The following is a 27,799-nucleotide window of genomic DNA, read 5'->3' on the forward strand; positions in this document are numbered from 1 at the left end:
TCGTTGTAAAACGACCCGAACGAGTTTTTATGATGCGATTGAACAGTATTTAAGACATGAATCAATTAGATAAATTTTTCAGAAGTCCCCTGGATTTACTCGCGCGAAAATCCAATGTTTATGTTATTAACTGTAATCGGTAAAACAGAATATTTACAGATGGCGTTGTTTTCGATCGAGACGCAATAGACGTTCAACGGGGGAACTGGGAACTAGGATAATAAAATAATGTAGAACTGTTATTTGGTATTCAGTGTCAGTGTTCCGCCAACCATCGTCGAGTTGGTTGAGAATTGATTGTGTCGTGTAATGTGCGTTTTGCGTGAACACGGCGTAGCGAATAAAACAATTTGTCAATGTCCTCTAATGTGGAAGACGATACGCTCCAATCTGTTTTATACAAAAAAGTGAAAGAGAACGAGAAGATAAAAAAAGTTAGAGGTTCGTCTCGAGAACTCAGGCACAATGAGCAATGCGAAATATTTCCATGAATAATCGAAGTGAACAATAATTCGGTGGAAGATTTTGTTTGGCTCCTCTGAACAATAAAACTGGCATGAATCTCGCGACGAAAAAAAACATAAATGTGATATAAAATGTCTGTGAGACAAACAACGGTCGTGTATTTAACCAAAAAAAATCTACTGACAAACAGGTGAAGATGGAAGATGAAGCTGACATTAGGGAACAATTATTTCACAATACCGTCAGGGAGAATATCGTGAGTCTATCGATTATATCTGAATCCTGAACATCGCACGTATATTTGCATTTGTAGTATTTATGAACTACAAGAAAATTACTCAAGCTTGGGGCACTCGTATTTTTTTGTTACGTTCCTGATTTACTACGGTGACAAGTTTCGGTAACAATAGACGTACCTTTTAAACCTTTGTAGATAAAATTAGAGCCATGTTTACTGTCATAAACTAACATTTAAATACAACTGTCATATCACATAACACAGCTTTTTTTAACTGAAATAAAAGCCAAATCCCATAGAGACTTGTCACGTTGTATGTAGATATCCTTATAAATCACCGAGACGACGCTGAAGTTTCCAACGTTGGAGTCCAACGAAATGAATGAAAATAAAATGATTTATCCATCAGTTTTTTATTTCACGAATCATAATTGTGTAGATTGAAAAAATACAAAGTACAAATTCGACTGGAGATAAATTGGAAAATTACTGAAATTATTGGACAGTTTTTTAGATCATTTCGTTGGACTCCAACGTTGGAAACTTCAGCATCGTATCACCGAGTTGAACTCCCAAACTCAAACACTTGGCTAAAAAGATATTTTGTGCTCAAAAATGTTTTTTCATTGGGCTTCGGTGAGGTCTGAAGGCTCTCATACATTGTGAAATGAGAGTTTCAAATATCTCGAGCACACATTTGCACAATAATTCGTATAAGATAATAATGCATTGGCTCTTATTTCCCGAGGGTTACATTAACCCCTAACGCCATGTATCCGAAGTGAAAAATAGATACGTTTATTTATAAGAAAAAGAACGACACGTGGCCCCTTTTCTACGTCTTCGGCGACTATATCGATAATAAATATAGCAAAAACATTCGTGGCAAAACAGTACGATAGCTGTCACTAAATGCTGTGCGAATCTAACCTCAAAATTATATGAAATCCGCAACTGACACATCGGTTCATTTATTATTCATTCACTGGTGTTTCTTGCAAAGGAAAATAAATACAAATTGCGTGTGCACCGTTATAATTATTTAAAACGACTGTGACAAAATTTCTCATTTGGTTGCGAATTCTCACGAACGTTTCACTGCAGAATATTCAAACGTGTCAGACGAAACGAAGTAATCGAGTCCCCCTAAGAGTTTTTATTTACTCACGAAATATCTTATTGATTGATGAATAAATTTAGGATTCCAAATTTCCTATAAGACGAATAAAACGATGACAAAAGACGAAAATACACCGAAAATGTTGTCCCACGAACTTCCTTCCATGAAGTTTGAAGCGTTTCGTTCGAAGGTCATTTCGTTCCATCGTGTTCCTCGATGCGTTAAACTTTTGTATGCGTTTGTTCAGGCAAACGCACGGTAGTAAAATCTCATTTGACGTCACATTAAGTGGACTGTGAAAACAGAGAACGAAGCGAGTGCATTGGCACTTGGAAAATGTCGTTATCTGGGACGCAACTTCTCCTTTTCTCCCGTCTTTCTCCCTCCGACGAGCTATTTTCTAACGAGGCTATCGTTCTTTGCCCCAATAATATCTCCCTCTCTCGCCGTTGCTCAATGAAAACGTAATTTTTCAGACAAGCAAAATACTGAAAATTCTTAAAAAAAATTTTTCTTGTTTTTGTTTTTCAAGACGTCACTATTCACGGATCGTAGTTCAACATTTTTTCTCTTTCCTTTCTGCACTGCCCACATTAATAAAGGCTGTTCGAGCTCTGTAAATAATCACAGTTATTTCGACTCCAGGCACCGGAATGACGAAAAAATCGTTGCCATGCCAGTTTTCATCGTTCGATCGCTTCCTCAACCGTTTGAAAAATCGTCCAGCATTTTTATCCCCATCATTACTATGATTGAGAGGGCGCGATACGCTTTTAACGTGAATTCCGGTACAAAGTACGGTTCGCCAACGGTAAATCGTCCGACGAACCGTCAAACGTAACGCGGATGTTTCTCTCTCGTGTACGAATAAATCTGTATGGGCAAAAATATTTCTCTGTGCCTCGATTACTCGCAAAGAGGTCGCAGTACAAAATTCGTTGCGAAACGGAACATTCAAACATATTTTCCCCCGATATTTTGTGCTTGAAAGCAAGAGAATTAAATTAGCATTGCAGTTTGGAGAGCAAACTCGCGGTTCCGTATTTTTTCGATGTTACTTCGATAACCGATGCCACAACACAAAAAACACGCTTCCAATGAGTCATAGTTTAATTTCCAGCAAAGTTGATATCGGAGACACAATAACCCTGTTGACAGTTCGCGACGCTCGGGCTTCACACTTTCAATGAAAACGTGCCAATGGCTTTCTCTATGCCATCGAAATGATTCGCAGCTTTCGAGGTTGGCTTATCGGGATCTGAACTTTAGATCAATGAATCTGTGAAGGAAGAAAATTTTTGTTATTTCGAATTGTGAGCTTCTTGCTCAGTAGTAAGGCTATACCAGTTCTGGCTCAAATGGCGGCGAGGGGGGAGCGGTGTGCGGGGAAGCGCCAGAGCCAGAGGGGGCAGCGAAGGGGGAAGCCGTGCGCCGTAGGGCCGTGTGTGTGTGTCGCACACATTCTCGTGGCCCTTGAAAAAGAAGGAGAGATAGAGCCGATAGTGAGTGTGAGGGCAAGAGTATGATTTCCGAGGCGCCAAGTTTTGACCATGCAGTCTTCATAATTAGCCCAAAATAAGATGTTTTTCAAGAGTAAAAAAAATCGAAATTTTGCCTTTAAGGGGGTGAAACGGGGGGTTGAAAGTTGAAGTATCATTATGATGTGTATGCTCCCTAATTTGGACCATGTAGCGCCCTTTTTTTTATCGGAAATGATACTATTTTGCAGTAAAATGAAAATCAAAATTAAAAAAAATAAAAAAATTTAAGGGGGTGGAACGGTGATGTGGGGAAAATTCGTCGAAAACAATTCGTCAAATCACAATTCATCGAATCACAATCCTTTGAAAATTTGTCGAAAACTCGTTAGAAATACTGTTTTTGATTTTTGGGTGGGTCCGGAACATCACTCAATAGGGTTTGTAACGTTGAGGCGCGTTTTTTTTTTAATTTATAAAAATGTTGAAATTCATTTCTCCATTCGACACATCTTTGATGTGTGTGCGGAATCGTTGGATGGGTTTAAAGCACCTTCGGTGTGTGTACGGAATAGTTGGGCGGGCTTGGAACACCTATGATGTGTGTGCGGAATCGTTGGGTAGGTTTGAAGCACCTTCGATGTGTGTGCGGAATCGTTGAGCGGGTTTGAAGCACCTGCGATGTGTGCGCGGAATCGTTGGGTGGGTTTGAAGCACTTTCGATGTGTGTGCGGAATCAATCGTTAAATCTTGGCGCATCCGAAATCGTACTTTCCCCAATGAATTGAAATTATATTTTGTAACAATGTTTGCTTATACTGCCAAATAAACAAATGAACGCAAATTGAAACAGGAGATGGTAAACAACACAACAAGACAACCTCCACGTGGTGTTTTCCGGGTTACGCTAATAGTCTGCAATCTAGCGCACACATTTTGAAAATCAAGGCGCAATGTTTTAATACGGCATTGAAACACTATTAAAAATACTATTTTATACTTCGAAAAATCATTTCAACGCAAGATATTAATACCCTCACGTATTCGCGTGCGTTAGAAATTTATCATCAATAGCCAAAAAAACACTTTTTTTCAACTTCAAATGGTCATAACTCCTTAAGGAAGCCGAATACGCAAAAATTTTATTCGTTTTTGTTTATTGTAATTCGTTTTAGAATGGTCGAAATATAAAGAATCAATCGTCAAATCTTGGCGCCTCGGAAATCGTACTCTCCACAGTGTGAGAGAGATGGAATGAGAAAAATTTATGACCAGTGCGTTACGGATTTGTCTTCGCCTCGGATGCAGATAAGGGCGGGGAGGGGGGGGGGGGGGGCATAACGAAGGGTCTGCCGTTGGAGAGAGAGGTGTGAGAAAGATAGAATGACCGTAGAGAGCAAAAGCATGAGAGAGACGGAGTGAACGAGAAAAAAATATTCTTTAAGAGTTTTGAACTCTGGGTGTATGTCGAGATGAAAACATTCAGTTTGAAATGCCATTTCGTCATCGCTCATGTGCGGGCCGGATAGGGAAGGGTCTGCAGCTCAAGAGCAAAATTATTCTACAATAATTCTAAGAGGTCTCAAGATTTTTTCGACATTTTGTTGTTTTTTTTTTCAAGACTTCAGTATGAAAAGTATTCTCAAGATGGATAGATGTGCGAGTATGTATGCGATCCATCCGTTGAAAGAACATTGGATGCTGACTAAAAATGAACTCGAATCAATTCCTAAGATTCTACTCATAAAATATTATGGTAAATTCATTCCATCGCTATGGGATCGATTACCTGAACATTTGAAGAGTGATAGTGAAGTTCAGTCTTATCAATATTGTCACGATCATTTTAATCCACCGTGGATGTCGACTCATATTGATGCTCTAGGACCAATACGTCGAGAGTGTGAAAAATGTTGGATCATGGAACAACTAGTGAATATTTATGCAATTTATTGTATATAGAGCCCTCGTGAAATGACGGCGGAAGAACTCCTCATTATATCACCATCAACGTTCAAGAAATATTTCAGTGACTTTACGGATGTTTTGTGGGAGCGTTTTCCATATTACTACAAATCCGACGTTGAAATTCAATCGTTGCGTCGATGCCATGATCATTGGAATACGTCTTCGATGGAAGATCACATTGATGCTCCGGCCCCTCTACGGAAAAATTGTAGAAAATGTCGGGAGAGGGAGGACATGCATGAACTTGCACGAAAAGAGGTAGAGGGGGAATAACCCTAAAAATTCAAGAGAAATCGAGAGCAACGTCGTCAGTCAGCTGCTGCATTAGTTCGAGAGCAGACGAGAAAAAAAATCACTCTTCAAAAATGGAGTTTACATCTTTGAACAAAGTTGCCACGACGATGCTGAAGTTTACAACGTTGGAGCCCAACGAAATGATCTAAAAAACTGTCCAATAATTCCAGCAATTCTCCAATTTATTTCCAGTCGAATTTGTACTTTGTATTTTTTCAATCTACACAATTATGATTCGTGAAATAAAAAAAACTGATGGATAAATCATTTTATTTTCATTCATTTCGTTGGACTCCAACGTTGGAAACTTCAGCGTCGTGTTGCCACGCTGGAAAACAACATACCAACGAAGAAGCTGATTGAACTTGAGGTCGGGACTGATCATCCAATTCATCATATTCGATCGGTGAAAACGAAATTTAAAAAACGATACATCGCCAACATCGGAGGTCAATTCATGGTTTTTCTACCGGGGAGACTTTCCGAGGCTTTCGACCAAAACGAGGATGAATTCAAAAAGCATCATACTAATAATAGTAATAATAATATGAAATATTGTAGACTGATTGGAGGAGGAGGAGGAGAAGGAGGAGAGTTTATAATAAAAATATGGAAAAAAGTATCATCGTAACAAAAATGTTTTGTTTATTTGAAAATTCCTCGTTCACACAATGCTAGATATACATATAACCAACTTCTGAGCGATTTCACATTCGCATTCGCACAATTGTATTTCGGATTGTTATGGTGATGGTGAGGACAATCGAGGCGACTTTTCGGCAACTTCTGCAACGATGGGCAGTCCACAGTCTCCATATCGATAATTTCCGATGACAGATCCAAGAAATTCTTCAGCCACAAAGACTTTTCACATCCTTTCACGTATATATAGCACGAGCTCATTGTAAGATTGTTTGAATGATTATTTTCGCTGTTGTGTATGGTAGACCCTCATAGTCCCATGAAATCCCGTGAACATTTCGTTCCAACCATTTGTTTGTTATTTTATATCGACCGGGTAGCGCGTCCCAAGTATATGGTGATTTGAAGAACAGCGTTAGAGGTTTATAAATTTTGTCGTTGGTTCGAATAATTGATATTTCTTTCGGGATAAATTCATTGCGTGAGCCCTTGAAACCCTGGAGATCAACGATAAAGTCCATCTCGACTGACGATTAGTAAAATCATCACCATGACTTTATACCAATTTTTTCACCCCACCACTCACAGGATTGTATTCAACGATGCGATCGTGTAGAATGAGACAGTGTGCGCATGTTTGAGCAGGAATATTTGTGCTTGTTTCAAATTCAAGGCGTACATCAACAGGCCCAGACTTGAGAGAATCGTTCTGCTTCGAGCAGTCAACCACAATGAGAGGAGTATATTTGAGAAAATTCGTTTTTGTAAGCCATGGTTCGGCCTCCTTATTGTAGTACATCGGTTGAAAGTTTGTATACATATCGTATAGTACTGCATACTGATTTTGCTGTATATTCAAATTCATGTTACCATAGGGATAACATTGTGAATTTAAGTATAATTTTACATCGGTAACATTGCAATGATCAAAATTGCTCGCATTTTGCCTTTTAACACTCTTTCGTCCTGTTTGGAATGCCAGGATCACATATCGAGGTTTTTCCAGCTGTGTGGATGTCTTGACAGACCACACGTGTTTCGATGTCGCTGGTAACATTGGGATATTCATACAATTCCCACGTACGAAAACTCATTGGAATTGGAGTATCTTTGGCGATGAATTTCAACAGTTGAATTTTCCGTTTATCTGCCACGGTGACGTATGGAACGAGCCATTCAATTTTTCGTAGTGTAATTTTATAATCTTCAGCGGCTGCTTGAACTATTGCATTATCATCGGAACGTGATCTAGTCAAGATCAATTCGTGTTTTGCATTCAGCACCACTTTTCGATAATCTTCAGCAAATCCCAGCAGCATGCTCAGTGGTATGCATACGTCAAAGTTGCCTGCTACGTCTACAATTTGTGTAGTTTCCTCAACATCGAGCCAACCGGTGTTTTCAAGCATTGCACTTCTCGCCGACGAATGAGATGTATATCCTTTGATGAGAGATGTGATTCCCACATTTTTATTACGATCGATTTCAACTGCGTTAAGTTCATAACGCACCTCCTCGAATAAATGACAAATGGCATTGATGACGAGGCAAAACTTCAACCCGCATGGTCGAGGGTTAAGCATTGTTTTAAAAGACCCCAAATAACAACCACCCTAATACACACATATACACACACGCGGACATATTTTATTTCGAACTTAAGTTTTACTTTGTTGGAATTGAAGCGGAGGCATGGATTTTTATTTCTAATGTTTCAGAATCCGGACTACATCTCAAGATATATATAGAAAAAATCTCTAACCTTTCTAAATATTTTTACCATCAATCCGAACGTTGTTGACAATTTTCGGTTTTTTTCCGTTACACAACACTCTTGGATTCCTCGGTCGTTATCTCTTTCTTCTTCACTTTTTTCTCACCACTTTCACTAAAACATTGTACTGCTTTTATTTATTTTCTACAGAACCGGAAAAAATTGGAACAGTTTCGGTGAATTGTAACATTCGCGATCTTTATAACCTCATTTAGTTAGCATTGAAATAACACACTATACGTCATATCATAACGGAAATATATAGGTATATACTTGTACTACCGACCGGGATATCGGTGAACTGTCAAATTCGCGATCTTTATAACCTCATCATCTATCAGCATAAACAACACACCATACGTCATACGACACGAAAATATATAGGTATATATTGGTATTATGGCACCAGATTTGTCACTAGATATAAAATAAATAAACATCAAAAATGTGTGCGAAAATCCGACCCATTTTTTGATGCAATTAAAAAATAAATAATTAATATCTCTTCAACGCGTCAAGCTACAGAGTTCGATGAGGTCGCAATCGAAAGAAAAAAAATAATAAAAAATATGTCAACGTATAATATTCTCCGAAATGATATAGTTAATTAATTATTGAAGAAACAAATTTTGAAAATTTTCGAAAACAATTGGAAACACTATCGCTCCGGTAAAGAGTCTCTGGCAGCAACTCGTCATATCTTATAAATGTACTTGTCTCAGAGTCGCTGCCACGACTCTAGATCTAGATTCAGCCTATTGAAACCACCCATCTCTCTCCTACACTCGGCAACTATCGGATATCAAAAAAATAACTAAATTTTGAAAATCTTGAGCGGACAGACCTCTTATAGAAAAATGTCGAAAAAATCTTCAGACCTCTTATAGAATTATTGTAGAATAATTTTGCTCTAGAGCTGCAGACCCTTCTGAATGTTTTCATCTCGACATACACCCAGAGTTCAAAACTCTTAGAGAATATTTTTTTCTCGTTCACTCCGTCTCTCTCATGCTTTTGTTCTCTACGGTCATTCTCTCTCTCTCACACCTCTCTCTCCAACGGCAGACCCCTCGTTATGCCCCCCCCCCCCCCTCCCCTCCCTTATCTGCATCCGAGGCGAAGACAAATCCGTAACGCACTGGTCATAAATTAATTAAATGTCACACACGATTTTTCTTATTCCATCTCTCTCACACTCACTATCGGCTCTATCTCTCCTTCTTTTTCAAGGGCCGCGAGAATGTGTGCGACACACACACACGGCCCTACGGCGCGCGGCTTCCCCCTTCGCTGCCCCCCTCTGGCTCTGGCGCTTCCCCGCACACCGCTCCCCCCTCGCCGCCATTTGAGCCAGAACTGGTATAGCCTTACTACTTTGCTCCTTTTGGAGCGGGATCAAAGTCCCACAGCGATGAAAAAGGCTCGTAAGAATCCAATGACATTGAAGTTTCCAACGTTGCAGTCCAACGAAATGATCCAAAAAACCCTCCAATAATTCCAGTAATTCTTGGCCAATGACAAATGTTTTTTGAGATTCGTTTCGTTGGACTTCAACGTTGGAAATTCAAAAAAAGAAAAAATACTGAAATCTTAACAGAAAATAGTTTAAAATGATATTAAAAAAAACTATTTGTGAACTCTTTTTGTCTGTTGAATAGAGGAAATGCAGTTGATTCAGCGTAAGAAATAAAACGCTCTCAAATTAGCTAAATGCACTTACTCAATGTATGACGTTCCTATTACGATTAGGAGGCTCTCGCACATCCGCGTTTACCGATGCGAAAAAACTAACGAATAACTCGCTACTCATTGGGCGATAAGTAGTACACTTTCGTGTATACGCTCAGCAAAACTAACGACACAGTTTTTGAATCTGCACGGATTTATGACGCTGAAGTTTGCAACGTTGGAGTTGAACGAAATTAACGCGAAAAAAACTCTCCAATAATTCCAGTAATTCTCTCCAATTCTGTTACCTGCCTAATTTGCAATTCGTGATTTTTCAGTCTACACCAATGATTCGTGAAATAAAAAATAGGTGAATTAGAAATGTTATTTTTGTTAATATCGTTGGACTCGAACGTTGCAAACTTCAGCGTCATCTAAAAAAACCCTCCAATAATTCCAGCAATTCTCCAATTTCGTTCATTACCGAATTTGTCATTTGTAGTTTTTCAACCTGCATCGATACTTCGTGAAATAAAAAATTGGTCAATTACAAATGTGTTTTTTGAGATTCATTTGGTTGTGCAAAATTGAATCACTCCGGCAAAGTGGCCATCGAATTTCCTTTTCCTACACAACCAGATGAGAGAATGTTGGGAGGAAGCTTTACGAAAAGATACGAGCTACAGACATGACTTTTTACAGCAGATAAAAAGTTTGTATTTTTACTAGCAACGCGACAAGTCCCTGGAGATGGCAACGCGCGACTTGGCCATTTTTAGTCTTACCGACGTTGCCAGCCAACAAACTGTGTCTTTGTTTTTCTTGTGTTGCACATCTTACATCGGTCGCGTGAGCTCGCGATTTTTGTTATTTTTACTCCTTTATTTCTATGTTAAATAACGCGGTGTAACGAACTCGGTGGAATGTTTAACGCTCACGAGTGTGCCAAGAGCGGCACGACTCTCCAAAGAAACGCAAGCAATGCCGACTGAAAGATCGCTCATGCATACCTACCTTCGTGTATCGATTTGAGAGTTAAGTACAGCTCGACTTCGAAATAAGAATTCATAAATAATCGTCCAATCGATCGAGGCTGCCAGTGCTTATAGGTGCCCTTCAATTTTTCATTCATGGACGTTGTCCCGGCATTCCATTGTCAATCGACAGGCCTTAAAAACATTTATTTTGTTTCTGCCACGACGTATAACGTCTCTGTGAATCGTCTGTTGATAAAATCACTGATTTAGCAAATATTTTTTATGCGAGTTGATTGTTCAATGTTATTTGACAATTTTATGAAATGTTTCATCATCCGAAATTCGAATTAAAAAAACTCGATCAGAATTTATTATGCAACAAAGTAGAATTCACAGTCGTTGAAATTTAACAAATTAAGGTATTCTTTTCGCATTACCGCGTTTAATTATGACGCTAAAGTTTGCAACGTTGGAGTCCAACGGAATAAACGAAAAAAACATTTGTAATCGACCAATTTTTTATTTCACGAAGTATTGATGCGGGTTAAAAAACTACGAAGTGCAAATTCGGCAGGGAACGAAATGGAAGAATTACTAGAATTATTGGATAGTTTTTTAGATCATTTCGTTGGGCTGCAACGTTGCAAAGTTCAGCGACATTAATTTAAAATTAGTCATTTGTAGAATATATTGGGACTCGTGAAAGGAATACCTTAATTGGAATGTTTTATGAAATCAATTTTTTATTCGTCGACGCCTTCATTACTCTTCCACAGTGTGAAATTGTTTCTGTGATTGTGTGCTGAAGCAATTATTCATGATGCAATAAAAAATCTCATTTAGGCTGAACGAGCTTTGCCGTATTTTATTGAACTCTTTGATACACGCGCACGCTGCGCGCGTGTGTGGTTGTACTTGAACTCCGTTCGAGGTTCCTTATCGGTATGATTACGTCGAGTTTGTGCGGCTACGACGAAAAATCGATCGGGCAGCGTGTTCTCTTTGCCGGTACACCTAACGAAAAATCGTTAAATTATATTATTTCTTCGCATATCCATCACGCGTTACGATGTAAAGAAAGAAAGAAACGCCCAAGAGCTGATCGAAGTGCAGCTGTTCTGATAAGAATCTACTGACCTTTCGATGCTACAAAATTAGTACGATTAGACGAGGAAATATTTTTTTTCTCAAATATTAAAAACTGTTTTTCATCACAATCTCATAATAGAATTTATATTAACTTGGATTTTTTGGCCATTAAGAATATTAATAAAGCTGCTGATGAATTACTAGAAATAATGAAATTTCGTAATTGTAGATTGGCTAAAAAATGTTTGTTGCACTTACAATCGGAATCAAATGGAGTTTCGAGTTTTAGTTACCTTACGAGTGACATTTTCTCTTAGTTGAAAATAGAAATCATCTGACGTCTCTAGAATGGTGAAAAAACTTCAAATTTCGACAGAAATAACCATTGTCGCCCTGCCGATGCTTATGGAAAGTAAATTAACTTTAGCGAGGGGCTCTGTAGAATCTCGAGTCTATTCCAAATAAAAAATCAATCTCAAGAATATGTTGTAACGAAAAAAAAAATTGTTTGTTAGGATTTATTTTCTGACGATAAACAGCTCGTGTGCAGATTTAAAAGCTGCATCAATTTTTCGCAACTTCTCCAGGTTTTCCGTCATAAAAATTTATTAAATTATTCAATATTGATGCAAATTATTAACAACATTTCAATGAAAATAGTCGAATTGAAAAAGTTTATTAAAATTATAACATTTTACTTAAGGTCCTGCTTTAGAAAGTCAAAAAATCGATTTTTTTCGGGAATGTTTTTAGGATAGACGGAAATACATGGTTTATACGCTAAGTCTGATTGTCGAAGTTTCTCAGCTGCGTACAATGGGGAGATCGTAATTATTGTCTGCAACAAAAATTGCAAATTCTTTTTCCATTTTCATATATTTTCCTTCCATATGAACCTATTAAAACCCGAAAAAATTACGAAATTCTATAGTTACAGCACGTTGAAGTCCTGTAAATATTCTTTTTCTTCAGAAGCGTTTTTTTTTTTTCAAACTCGCCAAAAATATAAAATTGTGATTGCACGACCTCCAAACGATCACGCAGAATGATCGTTGGTCAGATTTATTTCAACAACGAGCACAACGAATGAAAGTGTTAGAATTTGTACCCCATAAATACGTACCGCCCAATGAAATTTTTTGCTTATTAAAACGGTTATGACAATCGAATTAATAAAAATCTCGAGTCATCACCACTGTTGGGTTATCGTCGACGACGTTGAGTCACGATTCAAATGACCTAGAAGATCGATCGGCAGTCCGTAATCCAGCAAAGCACGCGAATAGTGCGTACAATCTTTGCATCATACTTTGGGTATGTGAACTGTCAAAAGGGCGTATCGTGACTGCTAATGATGGTAAACTCTGAAACATATAAAAGTGAATACGTTGCTAAAAAAATGTAGTTCATGGACGCGTGACAGAAATAATGCTCTCGAGCATCTGTAAATTAGATCGCAACTGTTGAAATGACAGAATGAAGTACGCGGTCGGTGATAATTCTTTTATGACTCAAAAACGTCGAGGGAAGGCTGCTGAATCTCAATATGATTCATCGTAATCGTGCACGTGCATTCATTGTATCGCGCTTATCAGAAGAGAAAAGTCTTCATTGTGATTTTTGTAGGTCAGAAATGATGCTGAAGCTCGCAACGTTGGAGTCCAACGAAATAATCTAGAAAAACTCTCCAATAATTCCAGTAATTCTCCAATTTCATTCCCTACCGAATTTGCAGTTTGTGGTTTTTCAACTTGCACCGATACTTCGTAAAATAAAAAATTGGTAAATTACAAAAGTTCTTTTCCTTCATTTCGTTGAACTCCAACGTTGCAAACTTCAGCGTCGTGGTCAGAAGATGGTATTCGAACTTGCCAAGTTGCGTGGTACGCGCGCTAAACACATTTCACTAAAATATAGTTAAAAAAATAATGAAAAATAGAGTTAAAATAGTTAAATATAGAGTTATATATAATATAAATAAAGAGTTAAATATAGTTAAAAAAATAATTAAAAATAAATATAGTTAAAAAAATAAAATAGTTCTAAAAAAAATAATAATATGCACTAAAAATAGTTCGTTTTTCTTACCCTTTTTGTCTGGTTTTGAGGTATTGTGATGGAATTTTAGTTCTGCAAAAAAGTTTTTTCTGACATAATAAATTCCAACTGCTTTTGCAATGCCTTTCATATCCAGACATGAAATCTGCATTGATTGGTTAAATTTCGAGTCGGCGAGGAAACGAAGAACTTGAACGGAAGCACTTCGGCTTGTAAACTCTGTTCGTTTTTATGCACTGCGTTTCTTTATAGACGTGCAAATCGATGCTCGTAGTTCACGAGGAAAAATATCATATGAATTTTTTCAATTGCTGCGCATCCTTTTTTTTCCTCGTTTTTCAACAATATTAACCTTCTACCAATAGAGAAAGAAAATAGAAAATAAAATAAACTATTTTATTTTATTTTATATATATAGTTATAATATATAGTTATAATATAATAGAACTATAGGGTGGGGATCAAATGTTGGAATGACTAAAATTTCGAACAGTTAAAATCTCGAATTTATAAACTTCGAATGATAATATGGAGACGGATAGATTCGATTAGAGCTTTGAATGCCGAAAATAAATAAAGCAGAAACTGCAAGGTTCGAAGAACGTTTACATCGAAAATAGAATGTAACAACCGCCCATAGGACGATGACTAAAATATCGATTTTTCGAAAATTCGACTATCACTCTTTCGATTCATAAATTACTACAGTCAGCGATACTGTGAAAATTCACAATTTTGAAAATATAATAACGAAAGACCAAATATTACTGAGGTTGAAATACCGAAACACCAAAAAGTCGAACGGTCAAAATAGCGAAACGTTAGAAAGTCGATCGATCAAAATAAAGAAATGCAGCGGAGCTCCAAATACACGCATCTCACTCACTCGCTTACTCAGACCGGTGATCTCCAATTTTAAACATCGCCATTTTGACTTTCGCCTTTTCGAGCTATCGCTATTCTGCATATCCAAGTTTTATAGACTCGAAAAATTCACTTTCGATTTTTTGCTATTCTATATTCTGGTCTGTCTGTAAAACAATTACTCTCCATTTTGAATTCGAAAATATGAACTTTTGACATTCGGATGGTCTGTTAAAATTGCATTCGAAATGAAAACTATTGAAATATATATATTTTCGGGTAAATATGAATTCAAAGAAGGAATTTTTGATTAAACGCGCAATCTGCTGAATAGTCGATCGGGAATAAGAATTTCGAATAACTTATTTTTCTCCAAACTGATATCACAACTTTTAAAATTTCGAAATATCGACCGTTCTACAATTCAGTTACTCGACATATTGAACCCCACCCGAACTATATTATAACTACATGGAGAAAACATATTCGTTTTGTACAGTGAGGAATATATTATTTTTCAAGAATTTCAAAGTATTTTCCCACCGATCGCAAGCAGCACAGTATTTTTTCAATTTTGTTATCTTTCGTCCCTTGAATTCTAAACAGCTTTATGTGGATAGCAAAAAGTGTAATGCACGTGAGAACTATATTTCGTTTTGTTGTCGAGTGTTATTCATCATGTCAGACTAGCACTTACCGATAAGTGGAATGTATTGTAAATCACAAATTTTCACTGCTGTCAGCAGCATAGAAAATTCTATGATAAATACACAAATATACACCGAGTACGTGTGACATTTTACCATACATAAAGTTTTTTTCAGGATTGCCCGAGCATACTTAACAACATTTAAAACATTTAAACTGACTGAAAAGATTTTTTACTATGCTTATAGAGAAAAAGACTCTTGAGTCTTTTGAATAAAAGGTATTGGGTATTGGTTACTGTGGTGGATAAAACAATTTCTATTACTGATCTTCGAATTAATGCTGCAATCCAGTACGTATATATACTGTCCCCGAGACACTATATTCCTACACGGAGAGAAAATTTCACTAAAAACTACTATGGTGCTACAGAAGTAGGGTTCTATATCGGTAATATTTATTAATTCTTACGAACATACATGGTTATTTTTTGTGAAGCGACTCGATGAAAATTAATGAGTGATGTCAAAATAAATACATCGGTACACATGTATATCGGTATATTATCGTACAATCGCGAATGAAATTCTGTTATTTACCATAGTAAATTTCTAAACACTTTGGCGTATGATCGATGCTTGTGTTCGAGCTCCTCAAATTTCACTATATTCAACTGCAAATTTCAATTGTGAAAACAGTACTAAGTATAGCAAACGGCATAATAATTCTACTTGCCAGTTCATCATCGAGTCAACATAAATTTTACAACGTTTACTTGGTGAACTATGTTAGGAAAAAATAGCACAGTTTGAACCTTTGTCACAGCAAAATACGCAATTAAAAAATTTTCATTCAGAATTGACTTGGAAATTACAATATTTTTGGTAAAAACCTTCAAAATGGGCGATATAGAACCCCGCAGTACCATGACAGCATAGTAATTCTTACTATTTTTTTCTCTCCGTGTAGTACTTTCCTCTAGAATTTTCGGCCTCGTGTTTTCTTCGTGTACAGAAAAATGTGCAACGTCACTTTCCGATGTGGGGCTTCCTCTTTAAGGCTCGTGTACAGAATAAACCACCACTTCAACGTCGTTTTTACGTCTGTACCATCAATGTTTATTTCTTCTACGAATATGCCAAGTGGGCATTTGAAAGGTTTCGATACATGGAGGGCTTCGTTTTGACGAATATGCGAACTCCACATGAATAAAACGGGGCATTTGAAGAGCTGCAGTGAAACGCAAAGGTCCGCACACACTGTGAGACCGAGCGAGTCGCATCGCAGCGCACTGACAAATTTCGTGGGCCGAATAGATCGATCTGATAAACTTTTTTGTGCCAAGGGATATTTCAATTAAAAAATTAAGGAAAATCCCTCACGAAGAGAAGCGTGGGTTTCCTCGATTATAAATTCACTCGAGCTGCTTTTTCATGTTAAAGTTTTATAAATTATTCTGCACTTTCTATAAGGATATAAATTTCCACCCTGCCAGACGAGACCTTAGGAGCCCCGCGCAGCCGAATCGCAGCATCGCGGACTAAAAATTCGCGTGAAATGTACGTGAGCGACCCTAAAATGCGATGCGATGTCCCTGGCTATGCGTGCACGGGGCTTAAAGCTGATTCCGAATGAGGCAATAATATCTCTACACGGTTTGCCCGCAATGTCAAATCCATCACTGTTTTTCTCGAGCCCGAATCCTGTTTCGAGAGTTTTCCGGGTGTGTCGCACCTCATAACAGAGATTTTGAAAAGGACAAATTGAAAAAAACTTTGTAAAAGAAATAAGAATGTTATAACGATACATTCTCCTTCCAAGGAGCTACGTTTATGAGCCCATGACAATAAAGTCAAACCGTTAAACTATAAAACGTAAAATGGTCGTACTATCTGCCAAGTTTATTATACGCTCATTATAAGTCAATTCTGCGTGCAAGCCATCGTTTTGGGCGTTGAGGTCTAGAACACTCGTCATCGTGGAGTGCGAGAGAGATAACTGGGTGAATACCGAAAATGGAATTTTAACATCCTTCACCCAACGGAGACAGGAATTTGCAGCTCATTTTTTCCATCGCCCTGCATGAGCTGAAACTTTCCTTTCTTTTCCTGAAAAAAATGATCGTCGAGTGTCTAAACAAATCTAGATTTTCAGGCTATCAGAAATTTTTCGTTGCTCGTATTTGTACGGCTCTGGCGATCTTCCAAGCTAGACTCCAACGAGGTCAATACTTAGTTGGGTGACCTCTCAACCAAGCACGGGCTTCCGCATTGATCAGCCGCAAGGTCTGCCCTCGTGCGCGACTGTTGTGCATTACGAAAGAGTGTCACCGAGCACTTCCACAGAGGTCTGTCCCGAACGTGGGATTTGGTGGAGTGGAATTGAAATGGTGAGATCGAGGAAGAGCAAAAATAATGAAAATTAATGCGAGCCCCACGCTGCGAGGTTCCTTCGGAAGCAATAAATCGTATTCGTGCCATCATTTCGTGCCCGTATCGTATCATTTTGTCATACCAAGCCTGATTGACAGCTCTCAGATCGGGGCGAGTGAGCCGGTTCAATAGTCGGTGGTATGCAATTACTTGATCGTTCTTTCATTCCCGAAAATTGTTGTAGTTTTGTAATTTAAAAAAAAACGTGTTTCCCAATTAAGGTTGGCTTTGAAATCGCCAAAGTTGTCGGTCTCGTGGAGCACGAAAGTCAAGGTTTTAAGGGAGAGAGGTAGGAAATGAGAGGACGCGAGATAGCTCGTCTCGTTGTACCGGTATACATGAAACCGGTCGATTTGGGTTCAACGCGCGTGTTGCCAAGTCGCTGAACAACATCCCCTCGCTCCGACTCCCCCGGCGACTCGATCCTATTCTCTTCGTTGTATATTTTCTTTCGTCTTGTTTTTGTCAACTGCTGATTTACCCTCGCGGCCAAAGATAGACGGAAAACGGCCGACAACCGAGGCGGTAGGCCTGGCCATGCGCTACAAAATCCGTGGCTATAAAATGCGCGCTGCATACGCGACGAAGAAATTTTCTGGGATGTTTGTAAACCCGGTCGCGCTGCATGGGGTTTATTACGAAAATTGAAACGAACGGATTTCAGGATCGTTAAAAGTCCCTGATTCTCGGAACCGAAGCAAAATAAATGAATTTGACATTTACTCGTTTCGCCAAAGTGGCATTTATCGCGGACGCACTTACGGTTTCGTTTAGTTGAACCTCCGAGCTGGATTAGGCATCGCCACGCACTCAGCAATCTCCGCTAAGTCGATCCACTGCCGAGACAATCTCGTACCCAAAACAACAAAGGAAACGGCTGTGACACAAAGCCCTCGTACTATGAAGGACATTTAACGATTCTGATCAGTGATATTTTGTAATCCCCTAGAAAATAACCGCAAGAGATTCATTAGCGATTTTTCGGTGACACTTGAGTCGTATACTCCGCAGCCATTGTCTTCGGGACTTTTTATAACGGAGAACGACGCGTTGGTAAACACGACGGGGACAAAGGGAGCTACGATACAAACAACACAAAAATTCTACTCGGATTTTTACGTATACGCGGTCAAGGGGCTCTTACGAGGGACATTTTTTCACAGGGCTTGTCAATTCAATGAAGATTTTTTCAATGTCCGCAGTTTATGATTCGCGTACCCAGTGAATTACTTGACGACGCATCGAGTAATAATTCCTCTGTGTTTTTGTTATTTGTCTTTTGTGGCCGAGAGCGAATTGCTGATTTAGTAAAACGTATTGTAAACATGAACTGACATGACAACAGTCCCGTTTCGAGAACCGCGACCGGAGAATATTCGTGCAGAAGAATGCTGACGAGGGCGCACATTTTCTCCGTCTTCTCGCTCAACGAATCTCCACGTGCCTACTTTTCACTGTTTTTTCTTCTAATTTCATTCTCTTTTTTTCTTTATAGAGATATATTTTGTTTAACAATTTTCAAACCCGTGTACGACGGTCGAATATACGATGTTAATATTGCTGACGCTGGATTAGCGGGGATAAGAGAATCGTAAGAGAGAATCTGAGACGCGAGTTACGGACATCGGAAGCAGGGTGTGGCAAAATTTTTCAACGAAGCTTGCATCCGCAATTGATGCACATTTTTCATTCTCAGCGAAACAGTTGCGGTGTTCCTCAATATTTTATCCTTACATTCTTCAATCTTGATTCATCGCTTCGACTTTCTCTCTCCTCTTTCTTCCTTTGTCTTCGTCCCGACTTATGCTGAAATCCGTATTCAAAACGGCTGAAAATGAACGCGGTCAGGAATTTGAAAAGCTAGAGCAACATATTTAACAGAATACAATTTTTTCTCTCGTGCTCGAGAAAAAGAGGCAAATCGATTATTCACAATAGAGTTAACTCTTCGATAAATGGAACAGCGATATTTCAATAAGCTTTCATTGATTTCCTGAAAGAAAAAACAAACCTCGTAAAAAACGACAATCGAATTTACAAATTTAATCAGATAAGTGGCATTTGAAATTCGACTCGTGCTTTTGTACAGTTGTAGCAATAGCTCGAATTGTAAAACAATTGGAAATAGTTGTCAGAATAAATATTTTGAACCAATTTTTCAAAACAAAACATTCGTTTTGAGTCTTTTTTTCTCCCCTTCTCTGTAGTGTAGTGATCTGATCCCTTCGATCAGATCGAATGCGAGCCAAGCGTTTTGATTTCATCGTTCGTTACATAATTAATACGTTGTAGAGTTGTCGCTCATGCGGAAAGATCACTGTCTGTCTTGAAAATGTGAGTCGCTCTCGTGCACGACTCGTGCAAAACCAATGAAAAGCAAACCACGTGTAATCGGATCTTATCGAGACACTGTACACTGATACTTTATTGATGCAATCAATTTTTAGATACTTTTTAACACGACGTTCACCTCACTATCAATCTCGAAAGGATGGAACTTCAAATAAATAGGGTATACGACGCTGAAATTTGCAACGTTGGAGTCCAACTAAATGAACGAAAAAGACATTCGAAATTTCACCAATTTTTTATTTCACGAAGTATTGATGCAGGTTGAAAAACTACGAAGTTCAAATTCGGCAGGGAACGAAATTGAAGAATCACTAGAATTATTGGATAGTTTTTTTAGATCGTTTCATAATTTTCATAAAAATTAGTTTTTGAGAGACTTTTCGGTCTTGTAAAATAAAAATCAAAATTCTCCTGGTTCATTGCGATGTCAGGATTAATTTAAAACACTTTTCAAAAAAAGCTGTAATACCCCATTGTGCGTTTTATTATTCTTCAAAACATCGCGCAGCGATGATTATTTATCTTGCGAATTCCTTGAGGAAAACTCCAAAAATAAAATAATCAATATGCTCAGCGTGAATTTTCGAATAGAATCGATCCTCAAAAAACGTCCATAAAAAAATTTGACGAACTTAAAATAAAAATCGGTGTAATTTACAGATTTTTTTATATCGATTTTCGTAAACATTACTTCTAGAGTATAAAAATAAATAAAATATTATTGAAATTCTTTCGAAAAGTGTAAAAAAAAAAAACAAACAAAAAATGCCAACGTTTCAGCAAGCTTAAAAAGATAAGAATCATCGAAACTTTTTGCTGCACGCCAAATGCGAAATTTCGATTGAACTTTACTGTTTACTCAGATCGTTAATTTTTCATTTTCTCATTTACAGATATTTCTCCTGCTATTTCTGCTCCTGTACATCTCGAGTTACGCGTTGATAGCAAGATTCCGACGAAGGGATCGCGAAGATTATTTTTCGGTCGATGACGATGAGGCAACAGTTTACAGAATCAGCCTTTGGCTCTGCACAGTTGCCCTTGCTGTCTCGGTTGGAGCAACGCTACTATTGCCCGTATCAATTGCCAGTAATGAGATCCTCCTCCTCTATCCAAACAGTTACTACGTCAAGTGGCTCAACAGTTCTCTCATACAAGGTAAACTCAACTGTTCTGGAACACTTTCCTTCAAAATATTAACTAATTTATTCTTTTTTTTGAATTGTAAAAAAAAAAGAGATTTACGTCAGCAACCATTGAAAATTAATTATCGGTTCAGAAAAATTTCTAGGTGGCTCAAATTCCCAATGACTTTAAACATAATTTAACAAAAATCGGAATATATTTTTTTTCAATCATCTTTCAAGACAAAACACAAAGTTGCTATAAAACGAAATAACGATTTTTCGATTTATTCAATCGAGTTAATCGATACGTTTGTTTTTTAGGACTGTGGAATCATGTTTTTCTCTTCTCGAATTTATCGCTCTTCGTATTTCTACCGTTTGCCTACCTCTTCACGGAGTCGGAAGGTTTCGTCGGCCATCGCAAGGTGAGTCGGAATAACAAACATTTATTCATGCATTTTTAGATTTTTTAATAACTCTGCTAAATTTCTCCGTTTGAAAAACGTTTGATTGAAAAAAAAAAATGAAAAAACGAAGAAAAATAGAATAGACAGCTTTATTATTTACATTTATTTATTTACAGGGCGTGATGGCAAGAGTTTACGAGACCGTGACCGTGCTGTGCCTACTGGGGACCCTCGTACTCGGAATGACCTACGTTTTATCGGCCCTCATAGACTATCAAAATTCGAGCCTCCACACGTTGCTCAGTAAGTAAAACAGATCGAATGTAGAATGTATGCGAAGTGCAAAAAAAAACATTCACTTCGTTCGGTTTAAGCATAAATTTGGCAAACTGCGTTCAAAATTTTTGATCAACGGATAATTGAGGGAAATAAAATCTGAATTTCCTAGATTTTTTTAATGCTATACTAATCTAAATGATTGGCTGTTATTATGCGGATGTACAAAAGCGTCGACTTCCTGTCAGCGATGGGAACGTCAAGGAATGTTCTGTCGAGTTCCTGTAGATTGTATTCATGATACGAAAATCATTACTGCGCTCGCTCGTCCGCGAACAATCCATCATTCTGCTACTTAATTTCATCAAAATGTATTTTTAGATGAGACAATACACCGCGAGTACAGAGTCGTACGAAAAGTGCATTTCATTTGTCTCAGTTCACTTGATTTTCAAATTTACGAATAAACTGGACAGGAAGTGCATTGAAAAAAGTCTCATTTGATTTTTAGAGCTACGTTTAAACTCGGGATTCGTATGAATAATATTTTTCATAATCGATTCGAAATAATTCAATTTTCTTTGTACAGGAATGACCAAGTTTGACCAAACCCAGAATGACCAACATTGAGAACGACATTTCTTATCGCATCGTAAAATTAATAACTTACGAAGACCATATCATAATTTGTTTACAGATTTATGGAGTTACTACCTGCCCTTTTTATATTCCTGTGTCTCTTTCGTGGGAGTCGTATTACTGTTACGTGAGTATAAACAAAGTCGATCTGTGTCCAAAAATGATTCGTCTTCATGGTCGAAATTTTCACGACTCAAAATGTTTCTGTCGGCAGTATGCACTCCCGTGGGTTTCGTGAGGTTATTTGGCGTCGTTGGATCTTTTCTTGTCAAGCCTCAGTTCCTCAAAAATTTGGACGAGGAATTTTTTGCATTCAGAATGGAAGAAGACTGTATAAGCAGAAGGTCTGTACGGGCACCGCTATCTTATGACGGGTGTAAATAAAATAAAAAAAACATTGAAAATGCAATAAATGAATTTTTAAATACTCGTTCATTATTTTTTATAAATTTTGTGTCTTCTGATTTCCGAATTTCTCGATTTTTGTTGATTGCAAAGAAAAAAACGGTTCGCAAGAGAGAATTTTTCTTGTTTCACTTTGAACAGAAATGTTTAATAAAAAATAATGTTTTCAGACTCCAGCACGCGAAGGCTACGGGAAAATCATACGTTTCACCGGTGCCAATGTCCCCGCCGGGGTGTAACACAAGCCTCGACGACGAGGAGGAATTATTATGCCCGAATCCCGGTCTCATGTGCCTAAGAAATGGAGCTCTACAACGTGGCCTTAGCCAAAGATTAGAAGAGGTACAGATGCGAAGAAAAGTACTCGATGAACAGAGAAGAACTTGGTGGGTTAGACGCACACTGTTGTACCCCCTTGCTATGCTTGCACTTTTCGTCTTGTCAACGGTCACCGCTCTCGTCGCTGTGCAAAATACACTAGAACTTTTAATCGGCATCAAGGCTCTGCCTTTGAGTACGAGGGTAATTATCTGGATTCATTTATTCCGATTGGATCACACTTTTCTCCTCCAAATTTGACTAAGTCACTGTAAACATATCCGATAATTGAGTGATTTCTAAATTGCGGGCTAAACATTTCAAACGTTCTCATACGAGATGTAAAACGATGTTTCATTAACTTTCATGTTTTGGAATCATTCATTTCGAACGAGAAACCAAAATCATAGGTATTCATTTAATTTATATTTCATTTGGTTTAGTTAACTATCACAATAAAATTATAATTCTTTTCGAAGTAAAAAATTATGCCAAAAAGTATTGATAAAACGTTCAGAATAACTATTCAAATGTTTTTAATACAAGAAAAAACAAATTTTGAAAGCGTGAGATGCTTGCTAAATTTGTTGTACAGGATCTTGTCGATTTAAAGCGAAGCCTGGGGAATCGTTGTTACTATTGATCTTGATATAAAATCAGTAACTTTCATGCTCACTGCGTACGCTGATGATTTGAGTAAAGATAAACAAATGTTGAGCAAATTTGGTGGGACAAATATAAAAATGATTTATTCCGTTTGCAGCAATTTACGCTTGGTATAAGTTCGCTGTCGAAAATTGGACCTATTGGTGCAGCTGTAGAAGTCGTTGTGATTCTTTATCTTGCTGCTACGAGTGCCATTGGGCTTTACGCTCTTCCAGGTGTGAGAAGAGTCAGACCGCGTTTCCATTCCACTCCTTTAACACATCTCATCGCAAATTGTGCGCTACTACTCGTTTTGAGTTCGGCGTTGCCGTTGCTCTCACGAATACTGGGTTAGTACAAATATCAAATTTAACTTTGAAATTCTTGGCTGGAATCTGCAATGTCATCGAAGCCTTTGAGTTTTCTGGTCATTTCATAATTAGATCATAAGTTTTTCTTTGGTACTTCAGAGTTCAAAATTTTAACAACGCTTAAAAAAACATTTAAAAAAATAAACGAACTTTACACGAATAGTAGAAACATACGAATACGAATCAAGAGATAGTATTTTGCCTTATTTAAAAAAATTTTCTAAAATCGTTAGTTCACTTTTCATATATCTCTGAACGATGTGCAGGAATGACAAACTTCGATTTACTGGGAGACTTCGGAAGAATCGAGTGGCTCGGAAACTTCAAGCTCGTACTGTTCTACAATCTAATATTTGCAACAGCAGCGATAACGTGCCTAGCGACCAAATTCACAGCTACCGTGAGGAAAGAAATTTATACCAGATTGCGTAGTAGCCTGGTAGGAATTTTTCGGTTAGAAGGTAAAAAAGCGGCAATGTTCACCGCTAAAGAAGAATAGACTGATTTTTATTTTATTTTTAATATTTTTTTTTAAATATATATATGTATGCATATATGTATATATATATATATACGTACACAAGGAGCAAAAAAGACGTTGACCATAATATGTAGGTAATTGAAAGCTCGATGAAAAAAAAAAAAACGTTGAATTTGTAATTGTGCGATAAAACTATGGGGGAGCGTTGAGTAATTCCCAAAGAATTTGCGAGAATTTATTTCAACATGAATAGGCAAGAAAAATTCCGCAATTTTGAAGATTAAATTGTGTATAAATGGACGAGATCGATAGAAGAACATTTGACATAATCATAAGTGGTACGCGATTTCTTTGTCTTTTTTTTTTAATTTTTCTTTTGTTTTTTTATACGAATAGTGGAAATACTCGAATGCTGCCGCAAAACACTGAATATTCATTAAATCATTGATATTTCATTAGTTATTTATATATTCATATTATGGAAATAAATAAAAAATAGTAGAATAACGAATTACATAGAATACATAGATGAATACACCATTTGTCCCGCGCATAAATGTAAGTTTAGTAATTGCGACGGTGACGACCCAGTATTGTGATAAAAAGGCGAGTATGAGTCTAACAATTGTAGAAAAAAAAACAAAAAAATTCGATAAAAAGCTGAGTGTCTGGTCAAATGAATGTAAGAATTTACAACCGTGTCCAAAAACGAAATTTTAGCTTTTATTACATTTAATTTTATTAGCAAAACGAGTCAATTATTTCATTTCTGATAAATATCTGCATTATTTTTATAATTGCTAAATTTGGCACCCGTTAAACATGTAAATGCTAAGGTTCACGATGATAAAAATAATTGCAGTTTTTCTTAAGAATCAAGGATAATTTAGCATTATTGATTGTTTATATCAAGTATTAGCATTGATTTTTCCACTTCATAATTATTCCGATGTAAAAGCATCTGAAATTTTTATCGTCAATTTCATATAATTTTGCTTCAATATCGAGGTTCAGTACAGAAGATGAATGGAATATATTTTTATGTAGAGATAATTTTATAATGTACGAAAAGAATCCAAGGAAACGAATATTTTCCGGAAATTCAAAATCTATTCGGATCATAAGATTTTTGATACTTCAGAAATATGTTTTCAACGTTTAATTGTGATATAAAAATGAAATTGAGGTATCGAAATTCCAATGCTGGAACGTGATGGAAAATAGCGTGTTTTTTATTGATTCAGTCATTTTTCCCATCATTCAAAGTTTTCCAGTAGTTTTTGGTTTCCGGATTATTCAAAAACATCGTATAGTTATTGTGGCTTCATACTGTAAAATAAATTGTAAACTGAAAAAAAGAAACAATGTTTTGCTGCAACATGATAGAAACCTCAGTATCACTAAAATGGATCCTTTGAAATATTGCATAAAATTTGTTGATCTCTATGTAATCATCTATTTCTTCATTTTCCATATTTGTTTCATTATCGATGACTTGAGAAGAATAACGTTATTTGGCACCAAGAAATTTGTGAAAATGATATATGTATGTATACATTTACATTTTAATCTGTTCGAAGAATTGCGAATGCACATGATTACGTCTTTTGCGTTCGAGTTGCGTTCACTGCTACGTTTTATAACGTGTATTCTAAGTTATTCATTTGTACTTATTCGTCACACTTTTCGTTTGTTTTTTACTTCGGACCTCGTGTTGTGAATTCGGGTTGCCACTGTAGTGATGGCTGCTACGAAATCTCTGTTCACGGAACGTAAAGGGTTGAATATTTGACGAAGTAAGATCGAGAAAGAGTACATAAATATAACAAAAATGATTGACCCAACTCGAAAAATAAAGTTTCGAAACCAATGTTCATATTAAAATGAGACTCGTCACGAAAGTATGTAATAAATATTTAACAAAATAACGCAAATGGAGAAAACTTTCAGTGTTCTTCGTGACTGTTAAAGGCAATAATCTTACTTGTAAGAAATCGATAGGGTTTAAATGCTTTGTTTACGGAATGGTATTTACCCGTTAAGGCCTCGATCACAAGACCCAATAAAAAAAGGAAAACTAGAATAAAAATAAATTGGACGCATTTTTTTATGCATATCACTTTGTAATCAGTAAATATTTTTCTCATTGAGATATGACAGTAAAATATAATCAATGGTTTATAAAAATTGGAGTGCAATATGAATGTACAGTAAATCGATAAAAGAAATACCATTTCTGACGTTGCATCAATATCCTACTGGAATAATTGTCTTTTCTTTTAAGTACTTTGCAAGACTTTTAATGTGATACGTATCACCCCAGGACAATATTTAAATAAGAGCACTGATATCATACTATTAATACATGTTTGCCATCTTTGAATGAGTGACACAGAAAAGAACGGTGGCCCTTATACTGATTGATATATTAAGATGTATTGGCACTCTCTTGGGTCGTCCCCCCAATGGAAATTCCATGGTCTGATATTTCATCCTTTCACAGTGAGTTTGCTTAATATTGAGATTTCTTACATCCATGATACAACCGAAATGACAAATTGTCATCCAAGTGTTCTCACGAAACAATTTCACGTTTACGCACACTCGTTAGTAGTACCCTGCGTTCAAAAATAAATACCCTGTGAGTCATATCTTAGAACGAAGGAAATTTATCTATATTTAAAACCCTTTTCCTGCATTACGTAAGAAATACGAGAACGAATCACTAAAGGAAAGTTCATACGAATCCAATTGCTATTCGAGTTTGAAATCTCTTTAATCAGTGAAATTATTGATGGTAGAAATTGAGAATATTTTGTATGTTTCACCGATACGTTGGAAGCTTTCTGTATTAAGATCTGATTCACGATCTGAAGCACGTTAAATGAACGTAAAAATTGCAACTGTAGTCCAAATAAAAATTGTTAATTCTAAGAATTCTTTTCTATACCAGTACTAAAATATCTTACCGCAGGGGATTAAAATTGCACTGAAAGTTATAAAACAAGATTCGTAAGAAAGTTTGCTAAAGCAAGTTTATCTAAAGATTCGAGTCATCTGAAA

At 37.0% G+C, this 27,799-nt stretch overlaps 1 protein-coding gene across 1 annotated transcript; it reads left to right on the plus strand.

The window, feature by feature from the left end:
• Positions 1-241: 241 nt before the first annotated feature.
• On the plus strand, positions 242-27,670 carry lili (LMBR1-like protein). Its single transcript, XM_043433756.1, has 9 exons — positions 242-721; positions 20,961-21,225; positions 21,516-21,619; positions 21,778-21,904; positions 22,575-22,643; positions 22,731-22,860; positions 23,092-23,443; positions 24,003-24,234; positions 24,522-27,670. The coding sequence occupies exons 1-9, from the start codon at positions 662-664 to the stop codon at positions 24,752-24,754; spliced, it is 1,572 nt and encodes a 523-aa protein (XP_043289691.1). The 5' UTR covers positions 242-661; the 3' UTR covers positions 24,755-27,670.
• Positions 27,671-27,799: the final 129 nt, after the last annotated feature.

The sequence above is a fragment of the Venturia canescens genome, chromosome 1 (assembly GCF_019457755.1).
Source record: "Venturia canescens isolate UGA chromosome 1, ASM1945775v1, whole genome shotgun sequence".
Classification (NCBI taxonomy): Eukaryota; Metazoa; Arthropoda; class Insecta; order Hymenoptera; family Ichneumonidae; genus Venturia; species Venturia canescens.

Bases quoted from the DNA above. Each gene is read 5' to 3' on its own strand.
- lili (XM_043433756.1), top strand. From the start codon at position 662: ATGGAAGATGAAGCTGACATTAGGGAACAATTATTTCACAATACCGTC. The intron at 722-20,960 runs GTGAGTCTATCG...TCTCATTTACAG, and splicing joins ATACCGTCAGGGAGAATATC to ATATTTCTCCTGCTATTTCT. The intron at 24,235-24,521 runs GTTAGTACAAAT...AACGATGTGCAG, and splicing joins GTTGCTCTCACGAATACTGG to GAATGACAAACTTCGATTTA.